This window comes from Sipha flava, unplaced genomic scaffold (assembly GCF_003268045.1).
Source record: "Sipha flava isolate LNK unplaced genomic scaffold, YSA_version1 65_pilon_pilon, whole genome shotgun sequence".
NCBI classification, from domain to species: domain Eukaryota; kingdom Metazoa; phylum Arthropoda; class Insecta; order Hemiptera; family Aphididae; genus Sipha; species Sipha flava.
In genome coordinates this window covers 309,292-323,164 of record NW_020273605.1, presented here as the reverse complement: position 1 = coordinate 323,164, position 13,873 = coordinate 309,292, and the positions used below count along the sequence as shown (strand labels likewise).

At 24.8% G+C, this 13,873-nt stretch overlaps 1 protein-coding gene and 1 long non-coding RNA gene across 2 annotated transcripts; one reads left to right on the top strand and one right to left on the bottom strand.

Annotated features, from left to right (window-relative positions):
* Positions 1–204: 204 nt before the first annotated feature.
* LOC112691657 lies at positions 205–13,117 on the bottom strand. The gene is made up of 3 exons (XR_003149333.1): positions 12,965–13,117; positions 8,079–8,109; positions 205–474 (listed from the first exon to the last, which is right to left on the bottom strand). It is a non-coding gene; the product is annotated as an uncharacterized LOC112691657 (long non-coding RNA).
* Positions 2,896–10,327, top strand: LOC112691656 (ras-related protein Rab-5C). The gene is made up of 5 exons (XM_025566001.1): positions 2,896–3,044; positions 8,989–9,166; positions 9,234–9,385; positions 9,451–9,667; positions 9,742–10,327. The coding sequence occupies exons 2-5, from the start codon at positions 9,004–9,006 to the stop codon at positions 9,846–9,848; spliced, it is 639 nt and encodes a 212-aa protein (XP_025421786.1). The 5' UTR covers positions 2,896–3,044; positions 8,989–9,003; the 3' UTR covers positions 9,849–10,327.
* Positions 13,118–13,873: the final 756 nt, after the last annotated feature.

The window sequence follows — 13,873 nt, the reverse complement described above, 5'->3', positions numbered from 1 at the left end:
AGATCTAAAAATTCACCAAATATACATTTAAATATAAAAAATATGCATTACAAATATGCACTTAAATATACAAAATATGCTTTTAAAATAAAATTTTTGAATAAAAAATTAGAATTTTTCTGTAGGTAACTTATTATTATGAATACATTTTATTTACAACTTTATTTAACAACTTACAAGTTACAATTAACTAATTGGGTTTATTTTATAGGTTTTCTTATCAGGGCACTTACTTTAGGCATTTTTTAAAAAAAATAGTAAATAGAACGTGTTTGGACTGTCAACCGTTGAGAAACACAGCGATTACTGAAATATGAATATGTCCGATGTCGGTGAAAGGCGTCCCCGTGGCCCGTATCAATATTTTGTGCTTTGAACAATATTATCTCATCTATCCATAAATGAAATTAATAAACTGACAATAAGTCTAAACGACAACTCTCGAGACGTGTTTTTAGTAAAACCATGATGGATCTGGAAAAAGTTAAAAACCATATTAATATTATGATCATAATTTAAAATCATTTTAAATTCAACGTTATTTTGTTTGTATAGATAAATAAATAAAAACTCGGACGAAAAAATATTGATAAAATGATAAATTATTTAAAATATACATCTAAAAGTATAAAATGAAAGAAATATGCCCTAAAAACAAAAAACGCAAAAATATGCATTTATATGCACAATACAATTTCAAAACTAGTTTTGTGGAAGTATGAAACATATTTGTTTTGCATTCTGCTATTTTTGTGACTGTGCAAAAAAAATATGCAAATGCTGCAAGTTCTCTGCTCTAATAGTAAATGATTTGTGTCGCCAACGGTTAATCAAATTGGGTTATAATTTCGACGCCTCTCATGCGCCCTTCTGATTTTGGCGCCCAGTGCCGTCGCACATTTCGATCGTATCTAAGCTGGCCTTGTGTAAACTTCATGTTAACAACTACATTAGGTGTAAAATATTCTGGGAGATCTTCATTGTTTCCACATAAAATGTTCCCAACTTTCGCTAACATTTGGTAACCTTTATTTTTTTAACTTAATTGAGATACTTTAGTATTTTTATTATGTTACCCGTTTCACCAGGTATATTTGTTAGTTTGCAAATAACAGTTTGTAAAATCTCCAACTATGAAAAAAAAAAAAAATCAAATATTCTATAATATGCTAAATGGGCTAAATATTCTCTAACCTATTATACATTCTCAAATATGCAAAAAAAACTTTTTTCTACAAACTCAGAATTGAATGAATCGTCCACATTTTTTACTCTCATACAACTGCATAGACCAAGTAACGATGTGTAAAAACATATAAATCCGGTCTTTAGTTATAAGTTATGCTTAATAAGTAGGTATTTACACTTTCACTTTATCACTTTGTACAATTTATTATAAATTCTGATGTCAACGACATTCAACTCACTGAACATTTAGAAAAATATATCCTCCAAGAATCTGCATGTTTGCAAATATAAAAAAAAATTTTTCTCAATGTTATCGAGTACCAATCATAATCGAATTGGATCATGAACTATAATATTAATTAATTTGCATGTTAGCCGTGTACACCACATTACATGTTCATCTTTAAAAATAATGAGTGCTTAAGATTTCAAGTATACGTATATATTTATGATTTTTGGAATATAACTTTCCCATTAAGTTTCTCAGTCGATAGACAACTTTTATAATTTATTATAAATACAATATTTATAATCAATGCATATATGTATACATCAATCAACAATATATTTTTTCGATGATCGTATAGTATGCCTGAATGATGTATTAGTGTTCAATACCGTAAGGCGAATAGCTACTCAAATTAAATAGTAATTATTACGTAAACAAATCATTTTATTCGAATCGTGACGCTGACATGACACAGCTGGTTCCACTCACAACCGTGTTATTTCCACACGACAATATTATTATCACCCGAGACGTTATCAGGACGCGTAAATGAGGCATCATGATTCGCGATGTCATGCGAAACGACCTCCATGGGCAGATCGGTCGTCTACCGCCAAGCGAAAACGCCCCGTTTCGTTTCCACAACCGATTGTAACGGAACGTTCTAGTTATTCCAGTACGGAATCGGAGATATAATTGCGTTATCGAAAACGACGTTTTCTCCCCTTCATATTGTATTAAAATTATTATGTTCAATACACACACACAAGCGCGCGCGTGCAACGTGTATGTTTAATTTTATTATATATTTCATTGTCCGCAGCGCTACTGTGCACTCAAGGTTGTCTCTTTCTCCCAACTTGTCTTCCATTTAGTATAACACTACCATATCAACGATGATGCGCGACTAGGAAATTATTATTACTATTATTTTTTTTTTATTTATTTATTCCCTTTTTTTATTGCCAACGTTTTTAATAGCAATAATATTAAAATAATAAAATATTTTCACACCCGGGCACCGCGAACCATTCTGCGACGTGTTGGACGGCTTACTAGACTGTAGAGTACTTCAGTGAACAGTGTACTACTGAGGGCGGCGTACAAGCAAAACAGTACTGATAACATAAAAAAATATTTAATATTCAATTGTCATTCCGCATTCATTTACCGTCCGAATCTGTCATCAAACGTCATCGCCACCACTGCCGCCGCCGCCGCCACCACCACCGCTGTGATTATCAATCGACGTAAAACATTCGAAGAATTTTCTTAAAGTTAATCACTGTGTACCAGTGTTCCGCTTTTTGCGTCTCGCATATTATGTACAACCTAAATAAATTATAACGTTATCTGCCGATTGCCAGTGATTAGAAAGCAAATCGTCAGTGAGACTGTGTAATAATAATACACATATAATAAGAATACTGATGTTTTATTGTTGTTGTTATTAATCATTCGTTTAGATTTTGTTTTCCTATTTTTTTTATATTTATACTACTGTTGTTTTATTTTTATTTTTTCGTGTCTCGTATTTTTAATTATTTTTTATACCGCGACGAATTCAGTTCAATTACGTTTGCAACAGAATACAACGGAGCTACCTATAGAAAAACCCAAAAATCATGTAAGTAAAACATCTACCTACGTTTATTGCCTTCTAGCTCACTATCTCAGTATCTTGTGAGTGCCTTATTGTTAGACTAATGGTCAATATTTAAATGGTGTTCAACATATGTCCATATCTGGTCTTTTGTGATCTATTCAGTGTTTCTTACGCCTAAATTATTTTTGAGTTTCCATCCATATCAACTTTAAACCATTGTTAATTATTCTAGAGTATTATTTTTCTTTTTTTTTTAATTATTTTAAGCTTTATCAATTTTTCATTTATTTGGTTAATTTTTTTTACATTCAATTTTTCTTTTCACGAATGGTGTGGTTCTCTGAGGAGATGTTTTTAATTATTGTTGGTATTTTTATGATTGGGATATTGGAAAACGAGGTCGGTTTGACTGTCGGAAGCAGTTCAATATGGTTATCAGTCTGTTAATAAATATACTAAATAGTATATTATGAGGGTCATGTAAGCAAGTCTGTTCAGTTATACTACTTAGTTAATAAAAATACATGAGACATCTGTTCCATTTAAATAAATGAAACAAATGTATTATAATTGGCTTGTCACGGTTAATATATTAAATGGTCATTTTAACCTTTGATAAAAAAAAACCAATATCCAGTTACCTTACTACATACATTATAAATATATTAAGTATTTATTCTAGTATTTTTAAGTAGTTTTGTGATTGTTTAACTACTTATAATGAAATAGGTTTTATATACTTATCTTTTATCCAAATTTACATATTTCAAGTACTTACCTAATTAATTATTTAATTTTTTTGCAAAAATAAATATAATTGGTTTTTCTAAGTTATAGCTATGAAAATATATTGTTTAATTTACTACTAATTGTTGAAAAAATTTAAAAATGTTTAGCTTATTCTTATAATTTTTTCCCTTGATATTTATGAATCGGTTACATTTTATTTTAAGTAAAAACTTTTTGAAATTTATTTGTTCTAAATCTATTCTATATCTAAATTATATGCATGTTAACATATGCATATAATATATAATAATGTAATGTTAATATATGCATGTAATATGTACCTATTACTACTTTTTATATTTCTTGATGTTGATTTTTTTCTTCTAACTCATAATATACTCTTATTAACATTTTGTTTTATTATATTTTTAATTCATTTAAATTTCTTTGAATAATAGTTATTAATAGTTAGTTAAGCTTTTTCCTATTGTAGATTTATTATAACTATTTGATTTTTATACATCCAATAGATACAACAATAGTTTCAATTGTAATAATTTGAAATTCTTAATTAAATTATAAAGCTACTAAAACTAATTATTTATAAAGTATTTTTGTAAATCAATTTCTTTTATCCAATTATAAATATTTTGCCTGTCATCAATATTCATGAATAAGTTATTTTAACTATTTGGTTATTATATTTTAAACATCAAAATAATTTTCAAGTAGTTCTAGGTGATAGTATCCTTATAAAATTAATTATTTTATTAACATAAAGCTTATAATAATAATAATGTTAACTTTAAGTAGAAGCTGAAATATTATAATCTTAAAGTAGCATAAGTAAAATGTCAATATTCTTTAAAAATTGTTATAAAATATGAAAAGAATAAAGTAATAATAAATAAACTTAAAAATATAATACAGCTTATAAAAATTTTAATTTAGAACATTTTTGAATACTGTTGTATATTTTGTTAAATTTGCTCTAGTATTATGTTGGTATGATAATCTGCTAGAATATTTTTATAATTAATAAAAGAACATTTGATATTAACTGAAGTCATAGGAGTGTACTGAAAATAAGTTATCATAGCCAGTAAAAAATTATTGATAAGTTGTACTTCAATAAACATTATTTTCATTCACCTTTGCTACATTTTTCTAAATTATAAGCCTTTGATTTTTTTTTTCAATTTTAAAACTGTATTTTAAATTAGATTTATTGAATCAAAAGGAGATACATTTTACTTTTTTAAACTTTTGATGGTTATTATGGGCACAAAAAATGGGTTTTAATATATATTAAATCATTTTCTACAGATTTTATATCAAAAACTGTTCTACATTTAAGTATAAACTGCTAATTCACGTTGAAGTACCTTTGATGGAAGGCCTTTTCCCTCTGTTTTGTGTTTTTTTTTTCAACTATCATTTAAGTGTATTGTTCAGTATTTGTAACAGACAGCATAATATAAAATTTTGTTAAAGATAAAAAAAAAATTATAAACTGCCTAAGAAATTTTTGATTACTTATTCTTCGCTAATTATTTTTAAATCTTGAAAATTATTACAGTTAAAAATAGCAGCTTCCAGCTACATTATCTATCTGGTTAATATTTTTTTGAGGGATAGTAAAATATCAAGTAATATTTCTTTATACACTTGCAAATAGTTCTGATGATAGACCATTATCCATACTCATAAATATTATATTTTGATCTATAATTATACAAACTTTGTGACTGATCCTATCGTACATCATTATTTTATCATTATTCCATTAATAGTTTTCATCAATAATAAATTGACTACAGACTTTAAAATTACATATATTTTAATATATTTGTGCCACTGCAACCCGATGTCTTCCTTTTCTTCATATTTCTTCAACATTCATTTTAATAACAACTCTTACTGCATTTGTTTCCTTTCGTATCATCACATGTCCTAACCATCTCAGTCTATTTTCTTTCATCTTGTCCACTATAGACACTACACCAATACTACCTCTCACATATTTGTTCCTTATTCTATCTTGTCATTCTAATCTTCCATCTAAGCATTCTCATTTCCCCATCATTCATACTCTGTTCTATTCTCCTGTCACTGGCCAACTCCATGCCGACTGGTGGGGTACTACGGTGCTCAAGAACCTCATAGTTAATTTTATGGGGTGCAGAGCGCTCTATGAATTAAATAAAACATACATATTTAATACATTAATATTATTAACTTTCTGTAGATATTTAATAGGTAAAAACAAATATTATTATACTACGAAATATAATATTTCACTTAATTTATTGTATTATTAAAGTTTTTAGTTTATAGTTAAACTAAAATTAAATATTTTTTAATAGCTTGATTAATTTTTCAGTTTTTACTTATATCAAGGTTTAATGAACTGTTTTGGTTTATATTACTTATATTCTATTGTATAATTACAAGTCTCAAACAGTACTAGAATATTTTAGTGCATTGTTAATTGTTTAACCAATTTCTATTATTGTATCAAGATAATTAAGTGAATAATTCATATATATATTCCTTAATTATTGTTGTTTTTATTTAAAATATTTAGTTAAAATGCATTTATTTTCTACTTGGTGATTATATAACTGTACTGAAATTTTATTTTTTTAACACTAGTTTGTAATTAAACAAAATTTTGTTATAATATTTTTATTATATAACCACTACAATCATACTTCTTGGTTCGGATAAAATGTTATTTCAAACTAAACTTTGATTAAAGTATATAAATAATTTTTTAAGTATCATACTTAATGCTTTACCATATCTATAACGAGGAATTTTATGTTTTAAAATTAATTAAATCTTATAAATATTAAATTTATAATTAATAAATATTAGCTATTTAAATTTAATTAAAATTATTGTTTTCAATTAAATTTACAAAATACTGCTGATTATAATTATTTTTAATAATGAAGAAAAACAATTATTTTAAATAAGATTCCTTGCAAATCTAATTATTGAATATAAACATTTTACGAATTAAATATATTAACATAATAAATTCACGTTTGTTTTCATTAATTTGATTTTTAATGCATTGACAATTTTTTTTTTTTTTGTAATTAGTATACACTCTTCTAAATGTCTTATTTTATTAAGAACTTTTCTGTTTATATTTATTGAAATCAGATGAAGGTACTAAAGTTTTCACTTTAAACATTTGACCATTTTATGTAACTTTTACTTTTAATAATCAATTCATAATAATTAAAAATAATAATAATACTAATAATTTTATATATTTAGAATTTATTTAAAATGTATCGTTTTGATTAAAATTGTAACATTTAAAAATTTAAATGACATCCATAGCTTAGCATTATAAAACTTTTAATTTGGATCTTGAGTAGATATAACAAATAAATACATTTTAACATTTTATCTTTAGCCTCTGTAAATAAAATCCAAAAAATATATTCAATATTTTGCCTTTAAATAAAATACTAATGGTTTTGTAATACATTTATATATTATAAAGTGTAGTAGAATACTTTTTTAATAAACTTAAATAAAGCAAAAGGTAAATTAAAAATATTGATAGAAATTTTATTTAAGTATTATAGATAATATATCTTGATTTACATTTTATTAGTAACCTGTTGTATATTGAATCTATTAGAGAAAATTGAAATGGACCTATAAATCTTTACAACCTATTGAAACTGACACCATAAGATTTTATTCTTTTGAATAATGTATAACCAACCGAAAAAAAAAAAATCTAACCAAATATACATATAAATTTTTACATAAAATTTGTATATAAATATACATATGAAGGCGTCCGTGTAAAAACCATACAGCTTCATTTTTAGTAATTTTTCAGGAGCCATAAAAAACCATTTTAAAAATATTGAGTTTAAGATAAAACTAATGTTCATATCAATTTAGACATGTTAGACCACGATGAAAAATATGCCACAGTAGGTGATTTGATTTTCGTTTTTGATTTGAGATGAGGACTAATATTAACCTAAAATTTTTGGAGTTACCTGGTTTTTTGCCCAAACATTTTTGTTAAAATTTATATATATATTTATAATTAATTTTATTTTAATATTATTAATTCTAATTATATCAAACTTAGTCTCATTTTCTTAAACATAATAAAATGTAGTAAATTAAGACAGAAAAATAAAAATTCGCAAGTACAATATTGAATAAATGATCGATTTCAAAATATTATGTTCAATATTAATTTTTTTTTTATCTATTCAAAAATAGTATAACATAATAAAACTAAATTCCTACTCTGAATGTAAAAAATATATATGTACTTACTCTTTATAACTTGTACCATTTAAATGTTTACCTATAACAGTTATATAATAATATATTATTAACATTTTTTTTTTTTTAATTTTATGTAAATAACAAATAACCAAACAAAACGAAATATAATAATATGTTCATCTTCATCATCACTATTAAGACAATAATGCCATCTAAATCGGAATCATTATTCACAATTTCGACATTTGGATCGGCAATGTCATCATCGAAATCATCTGACGACGTTGATGAATCTCAGTCAAATATAATATCGTTTATGTTTATAATTTCTTAAATATAACTAGTTAATACTAAAACAATACTAAATAATGCTTATACTTAAAAATTAATAAGTACCTATTAATAAAATAACGAATTATATTATATCATTTATCATACAATTTAGAACAATATTATGATATTAGTTATAATGATAGTACCGACAACAGGATAATATTATGCAGTGTAGACAACATGGCAAAAATTCATGGCAAAAACCTGATAGCTTCGAAGCTACATTGTTCTTCGACGGAAAGAAAAACAAGACAGCTCCAAATATTTTATATTTTCTATATTGGTTGTTGGATTTGTCTCGTTCTTGTACCGATAAACTAGTAATTTTTTGCTTTATCACATTCAATTAAAATCCGATTTTGGTAAAAAAAAAAAAAAATGGAGCTGTCCGGTTTTTGCACGGACGCCTTCATATTTTGCTTTATGATAATTTATAATTTTATTAAATTAAATAACTTAAGTTCAGCTAAATATTACAATTTTAGAAGTAATTATGTACATTTATGTTATTTGTATTATATTTTTTATATTTTACCATTTTTTTCCATGATTTATAAAATATTTGTATTTTTGTAGTAATCAAAAGTAATAATAAAACAAATAATTAAATTTTCTTCATTTTCAGACAATCAATATAATAATGGCGAATAGAGCTGTACCACAAAGACCTAATGGTCAAACCCCAGGAAAAATATGTCAGTTTAAATTGGTTCTTTTAGGTGAATCGTCAGTTGGAAAATCTAGCCTTGTGCTAAGATTTGTTAAAGGGCAGTTTCATGAATACCAAGAAAGTACTATTGGTGGTATGTATTTACATAAATAGTTTAAAATATCTTGTTAAACAGCTGTTTTTTTCTGTTATTTTTTCAGCTGCATTCCTTACTCAAACAATACATTTAAATGATGTAGCTGTAAAATTTGAAATTTGGGATACAGCAGGTCAAGAACGTTATCATAGTCTAGCACCAATGTATTATAGGGGTGCACAAGCAGCAATAGTTGTTTATGATATAACTAATCAAGTAAAATAATATTTATTTATTTTATATTAGTGTAATTTTTTGATTTTTTTAATTTATTTTAAAAGGATACTTTTGAAAGAGCTAAGAATTGGGTGAAAGAACTCCAAAGACAGGCGACACCTGGTATTGTAATAGCTCTAGCTGGTAATAAGCTAGATTTAAACACCATGAGAAGTGTTCAGACAGACGAATCACAGACATACGCCTATGAAAATGGACTTATGTTCATGGAAACATCAGCAAAAACTAGTGCTAATGTCACTGAAATTTTTAAGGCAATTGGTATGCAATGTAAAATAATTAAATAAAAAAAGAATATTATATATTTTAATATATGTATAATTTAATTTGTCTAGCTGAAAAACTCCCGAAAAATGAAAATACAAATACAGCAGGGCAAGGCCGACGTCTTGTTGATTCTGCTGAAGGAAGTAATAAAAGCCTAAGCAGCTGTTGTAAGTGATATAATTAACCAAGTCAGTTTTCGAATAGATTATTGACATTTAATTATCTATTAAACCATATAGCTTTGTATAATTATTAAGCCTCAGAATTATATTTATCAATAATGCATTTAATATATGTATCAATATATTATCTATAATATATACAAATCATTTTATTTATTTTCATTATGCTTCTGTGTGCATAATGTAACTATATTAAGCCATCAAAATGAAATTGCCAACATATTGGTCAATTTTCAACAATAATTATAACTTTTTTTTTCTTTATCACAAAACCAGTTTTCCAGCAGCAAGAAATATTTTGTCTTTTAGGTTAATACTCAGAACTATTATTTTTATTTTTTAATCCCTTTAAGTATTTATGAACAATTGTCATAATAATATTGAATCAATAAATCATATTTCTGTAGCTGGTAGAATCTGGAATTTTTTAATCTTAAAATGTACATTTTAATCACATATTTACCCCATTAATTTGTTAAAAATAAATTATGTTATAGTTAAATGCAACATAATTTTTTGTATGTATAGCTTTAATTACAATTTTATTAGTATAATAAAATACTTTGTATGTACTCTGTGTTACTAAATCATATTTAATGGCTATCAGTGTTAATCAACATAGTACCATCAGAATATGCACCCATTTTAAGATTAAATTAATTTAACTGCCATGGACATCTGCCAAAGAACTAATAAGAAAAGATTTGATATTTGATTCTGATAATGAATGATGTGATAAATGAATTAACTTTATATAGTAAACTAAAATCTGATTTTGGATCCCAATCATGAAGTTAGTGAAATGAAACTACATAGGCATGAATGGTCTGTACTTAATAGGCTACGAATGAATGCCATGGTTATATAATGCACAAATAGGGACTTAATATAGTCCACTATACGACTGTGGTAACAAAGGACAAACTATAAGACATACTATCGAATACCAGGAGAAAAAATTTAACTATGTGTTTGAGGAGGAGATACATGAAATAACATTAGAGGCAATGGAATAGAACTTAGTTATGCAATCGTAATTCTATACCATGTTTATAATAAATGTGTTGTCACATACCTACCATTATTAATTACTGATAATTTTGTAATTCATTATTATTTTCTTAAAAGGAGGGAGGGTATTGGAAACTGAGGCAATTAGTCCCTCTTATGGGTTTTTTTGATAAGGTAGGTTTATAAGTTATGTTTTTGTATGGTGGTGTATAGTGGCGTAGCCAGAAAAATATATTAGGGAGAGTTTTCAATTTTCAATTTTCTCTCTTAATTAAGTATCAACTTTTAAATTTAAATAAATCCATTAAATATAAGTTAAAATATAATATTTGTTATCATTTAGTTTGTTGAAACTGTGAAAATTATTTGATGATAATATATAACATTTTACCAATATCTTAAAATGATTGTATATCTTACAAAATAAGAGAGATATTTGGGGGTAGGGAGTTAATATTTTGCAAAATTCCTCCTTGGTTATGCTGTTGGTGGTGTGAACATGTTAGATTGATGAGTTAGTTAGAAGAGAGGATAATTTCTTCCTTTAAAACTATTCTCTGCCCAGAAAGCCAAACTTAGTCAGAACCGTTGACTCTACATTAAGATAGCCGCATTATTCCACTTGGCCACAATGACTCCCATTTTTATTTTTATAACATTATTAGCGTTATTATTAACAATTTGTTGACTATCATTTGTTTAGTTCATTATATCTATTGTTTACTTTATTTTCTATTGTTATAATTTTAATGTCATTGATTCATTTAAAGCCATACAAATAAATAAATAAATCACTTTTAACATTATGTTACATATTTTTTCAAAACCATTTAATTATAAGCAATTATATATATATATATATATATATATATATATATATATATAATTACTAGCTATTTGTATAATGGTATCTAAAAACATTATTGTTATTCATTTTATTTACTATATGTATTTTTAAATTTTAGTTGGAGCTTAGTTACTAGGTTTTGTGTAAATGGTGGAAGAATATAAAATAATTATTGTATTTATAATTACAAAATCATATTTCTTATCCTTATAAATAATTTTGTTGATTATTTTTTTTAAGTTATTTGTTTTTTTGATAAATTATTTTATTTAAATTATGGTATTTAGAAAAATTTATATAAAAACAAATCCATTTAATATATGATTGCAATATATATACATTTATTTATTAAAGTTAAAATGTTTATGTATAAAAAAAAAATAACAATAAAAATTAACATCTGCATTGAAACTTTTTGACCAATAATATTGATGTATATTTTTTTAATCTACTTTATTTCCCAATGAGTAAAAATAATAAATTATATTTATTGAATGCACTAAATATTATTATTTTAATAAATATTTATATATATATATATATATATGTTGCAGTAAAAGACGTTAGATTCATATTAACGTAAGGTAATAATGAATAATTTGTGAGGTTTTTAACGTTATTTACTAAGAATTCACGTTAATTTCAAACAATATAAGTTAATGTTGTTAATTGTAACTCAAATAAAATTGTATGTTAATAATTGTATATTTGTTAGTTAATAAAATAAAAAAAAGATATTAAAATTTGTATATGAAAATTTAATAATTTTCACACGGCAAAGAAGTCTGGCATTTCGAATTGTATAATTTACTAACTATTCGACAGGTACATATATTTGTTTTACACTTCGTCTTATAGTGACATCTTTGATAGCCTTGTGTACCCATAAGATATTCTATAATCTTTCATAGACTTTTTTCCCCTGGAGTTTTCAATACAAATTTTGAATGTTTTAATTTTTTAATACGAATATTGTATTCATCAATAGTTAGAAAATAGTTATTGTCCCTACGTTTTTTTATTAATTACCTATATCAGATATAATATTGTTAAATTTACTTTTCATTTCAAGTTCATCCATGTTGTATAAAAATATATATAATTTAAAGAAAATTAAAATTAAAATTCACACATTTTAAAGAAAAATAGCACAGAATTTTACAAATACTTCATATGTATATATATTATATTTTTAACGATACAATAATGCCAAAGCGTTCTGTAGAAGACTAACATAAATTTTATATTTACCTAAGATGTTTGTATTTTATCAGATGTCCGATAAGTAGAGCTTGGAAGTTCTAGTAAATGCGTATTTTTCTTGGTTCCTTCTAGAACATCCAAAGTAAGATTCAAATATGTTTCTCACTGCTCGGATATCATACATAAAATTTAATTTTGCTATTTTTTGCATATTTACGGGTTTTATTGCTATTTTGCTAATTTAGGATTTATAGTGCTATTTTCGGATATATTTTCATATAATACTGGAAATAATTATATTTTGTTGATAATAATTGTACTTACTAAATTATATTTTTAAAAATATTTAAATTATTGGAAATAAATAAACCTCATCAAATATTATTTTTTTCATCGAAAATTTGATGTATTTATAGTTAGTGATGTCATTGTAATTCCCTTATTATATCATTGCATTAAATTATCAAACATTTTAATAATGCAGGATGATTTCCAAGGTAAATAATTTAATAATAAGTACATTTTTACAAATATATTTAAGTAATTTAACATTTTTGTTAACAGTTTATTATTCAACTAGTCCAGACTGTGTCTATGAGCCCAAACATTTGTAAAATTACATTTTTTTTCTAATAAATTTATAATTTCCATATTTTTTTCCTGCTATTTATAGCGCATATTTTAGATTATTTAAGAGCTAAAAAGGAATATTTTTAGTGTTAAAACTTCCAAGCCCTGCCGATGAGCTTCACTTTCATTTTCATAATATCAGTAATGATTTTTCATTACTGTTTCTCTTCTAAATATTATCATAGATTAAATATACTAAATAAATATACTTAATATATTTAATCTATGATATTATTTACAATAATTATAAGAAAGTTCTACGCTAGTAAGCTCCACTATGCTAATTAATACTGCAGCTGTAATATTATCTATATATAATATATATAT